The 2,951-nt window shown below is 53.1% G+C and overlaps 1 protein-coding gene across 1 annotated transcript; it reads right to left on the reverse strand.

The window, feature by feature from the left end:
• Window positions 1–820: 820 nt before the first annotated feature.
• Window positions 821–2,198, reverse strand: LOC106553017 (ABHD16B-like). Its single transcript, XM_014071434.2, has one exon. It carries the CDS (start codon window positions 2,196–2,198, stop codon window positions 891–893), a length of 1,308 nt encoding a protein of 435 aa, XP_013926909.2. The 3' UTR covers window positions 821–890.
• Window positions 2,199–2,951: the final 753 nt, after the last annotated feature.

Raw genomic sequence — 2,951 nt, forward strand, 5'->3', positions numbered from 1 at the left:
ATAGGCCTTTTGGTTAGAACAGGTAAAGGAAAAAAGGATGCCATGCTAGGAGGAGACTCTATGGTGGGGGAACCGGACTTCCAGTCAGCAGAGGAAAAAGGACGCTGTGCTAGGAGAAGACTCTGTGGTGGAACGGCACTTCTAGCCAGCAGAGAAAAAAGGGTGCTATGCTAGGAGGAGACTCTATGGTGGGGGGAACCGGACTTCCAGTCAACAGAGGAAAAAGGACGCTGTGCTAGGAGAAGACACTATGGTGGAACCGCACTTCCAGTCAACAGAGAAAAAAGGGTGCTATGCTAGGAGGAGACTCTATGGTGGGGGAACCGGACTTCCAGTCAGCAAAGGAAAAAGGACACTGTGCTAGGAGGAGACTCTATGGTGGGGGAACTGCACTTCCAGTCAGCAAAGGAAAAAGGACGCTATGCTAGGAGGAGACTCTATGGTGGGGGAACCAGACTTCTGGTTGGCTCCAGAATTGAACGGGGGGCTTCTGGTTAGGACTTTGGTGGCTCTTTGAGTGTTTAAGGTTGCCGACCCCTGACCTGGCACAACACTCATGGGTCAACAGTGGACTTAGGACACAGGCTTGAGGAGATAATGAACCCTAAAGCAAAAACCACCATCATCCCAACCAACCAAGCTAATAGTCAACCAGGTTTGGTGCACATGACGTCAGTAGATCTTTACCTGCCACGGTTAACCTGGGTGGACCCAGCCAGTTCCATTCCTCAGCTCTTTTGAGAAGCAGAAAGTTGGCTTCCTATCCACCTTTTGAGTCATAAGTTCTTCATCCTTAGACAAACCTCTCAGGGCAACCATAGGCAATGATGTATCCTAGCTTTTATTTCTCTCTCTTACTCTGCTATCAAACCCACCATCTGCCGGCCTGGCTAGAGCTTCCAAGGCAGCTCAAATTCGTCCGGGGGTAACGTTCTCCCGTGCGTGATCTCCACGTTCTTCAGATGTTTCTTGGCCAGGAACAAAGCCAGGTGCTTCTTCCTTGCAGTCTCTAAGTCGCTCCCGACGTTCCAGGGGAATTCATCCTGGCTCCCCACGATGGAGCGGTAGGTCTTCAGTTGATTGAGACACCAGTTGTCATCCACCCGGTAGAAATTGTGGTAGATGAAGCGTTCCACGCGAGGGCAGTCGGCAGTGAGCCATTGCTGGACGACCTCCTCCACCCCGGAGATGATGTTAGGATAACGGCACTTTAAGATCTGCAGGAGTAGGTCGTTGGCTCGATTGGTCTGGATCATGGGAAGGTGGCTCTCCAGGTGGTACTGGGTGGTGGTGATTTCATCAAAGGTCCTCCTGATGAGGAGCACCGGCCCTTGATAGTGGCGCAGCATATCCGCCACATTGAGATTGAAGTTCTCTTTGATCGTCTGAAGGACTAGCTTCCGCACCCGCTTGGTCACCATCTTGGCGACCAAAGGGAGCAAGCTATCGAAGGAAGCGTCGAGGACCAGGGCTCCCAACTCTGGGTAAGCCATGGCCGCCCACGTCGCAGTGTAGCTCCCCAAGGAGTATCCGTAGATGGCAATGTCCTCTGGGCTAAATTTCAGACGGTGCATGGCGTACCGGAGGACCACCTCCATGGCGTTGACGTCATTCTCGGGGTACGGCTTGCCCGAGCTCCTGGCAAAACCAGGGTGGTTCCATCCCAGGACAGAGTACCCCGCCTTCAACGGGGTGATGAAGCACCCCACTTCGTAAAAGCTGCCGTTCCCTTCGCAGCTGATCACCAGCTGCGTTCCCAGCTTCCCGGAGTTCTCCCCACGCCGGTCCACAAACATGGTGTCAATCGTGTTCCCGTCGCACGCCAACAGCTTGGCCCGCTTCCCGCGAAAGTCCTCCATCAGGCGTGTCCTCCCGTTCACCAGCAGCTTCAGCGGGACTTTGTTCAAGAGGCAGATGGAACCAGGGTATAGCAGCCAGCGACCGAGGGAGTGTGCCAAGGTGTACCTGATCCAGGTGCCGGATGCCCGCTTCATTTGGTGGAGGATGCTAATTTTGACCTTCTTGGCCTCTCCATCCTGGGCCGCTGTCTCCACATCCGATAGGGAGCTCCTGTGACTGATGTTGTCCTTCTTGCTGTTGATACTTTTGCTGTCCTCATCCCAGGAATACGCAATGGGCCATTTCTTGAAGGAATAGCTGTCCTTGAGCTTCAGGCACGTTTCCATTTTGAAACACATGGTGGCGCCCTCGAGTGAGGTCACCTGAAAAGCGCGAGATAAATGAAAGGAAGTTGGCAGGAGAGGAGGAGGAGGAGGAACGGCCACCAACCTGGTTTGGACATAAGACCGGGAGTGAGCCACTTCTTCAGGATTTGGCCCCAAAGGAGATGTGGCTCCTGAACTGTGTTAGAACATCTTGAGGTCACCCAGGTGGTGTTATGGAAAAGGAGGATGGCACCATGCAATGGGCAGAGGACATGTCCTTTGAGAGACCTCCAGGTCAGAGAGAGGTAACAATTAGCCAGGGCAACCGCCCTTTGTGACCAATTTCTCCTCTGAGGACTTGCCTGAGAGAGCCATATAAAGGTAAAGCTTCCCCTTGCACATATGTGCTAGTTGTTCCCGACTCCAGGGGGCGTTGCTCATCTCCGTTTCAAAGCCGAAGAGCCAGCGCTGTCCGAAGACGTCTCCGTGGTCATGTGGCTGGCAGGACTAAACACCAAAGGCGCACAGAACGCTGTTCCCTTCCCACCAAAGGTGGTTCCTATTTTTCTACTTGCATTTTTTCACGTGCTTTCGAACTGCTACGTTGGCAGAAGCTGGGACAAGTAACGGGAGCTCACTCCATTATGCAGTGCTAGGGATTCAAACTGCTGAACTGCTGACCTTTCTGATTGACAAGCTCAGCATATTAGCTTCTGAGCCACCGCATTCCCCAGAGAGCCATGAAGCCCACCCAGATGCAGTCATTCTCTCTCTTTCTCTCTCTTC

This window comes from Thamnophis sirtalis, unplaced genomic scaffold (assembly GCF_051295495.1).
Source record: "Thamnophis sirtalis isolate CommonGarterSnake01/CBP01778 unplaced genomic scaffold, rThaSir2_p1.2 scaffold_7, whole genome shotgun sequence".
Classification (NCBI taxonomy): domain Eukaryota; kingdom Metazoa; phylum Chordata; class Lepidosauria; order Squamata; family Natricidae; genus Thamnophis; species Thamnophis sirtalis.

Bases quoted from the DNA above. Each gene is read 5' to 3' on its own strand.
- LOC106553017 (XM_014071434.2), bottom strand. From the start codon at position 2,198: ATGTGTTTCAAAATGGAAACGTGCCTGAAGCTCAAGGACAGCTATTCC.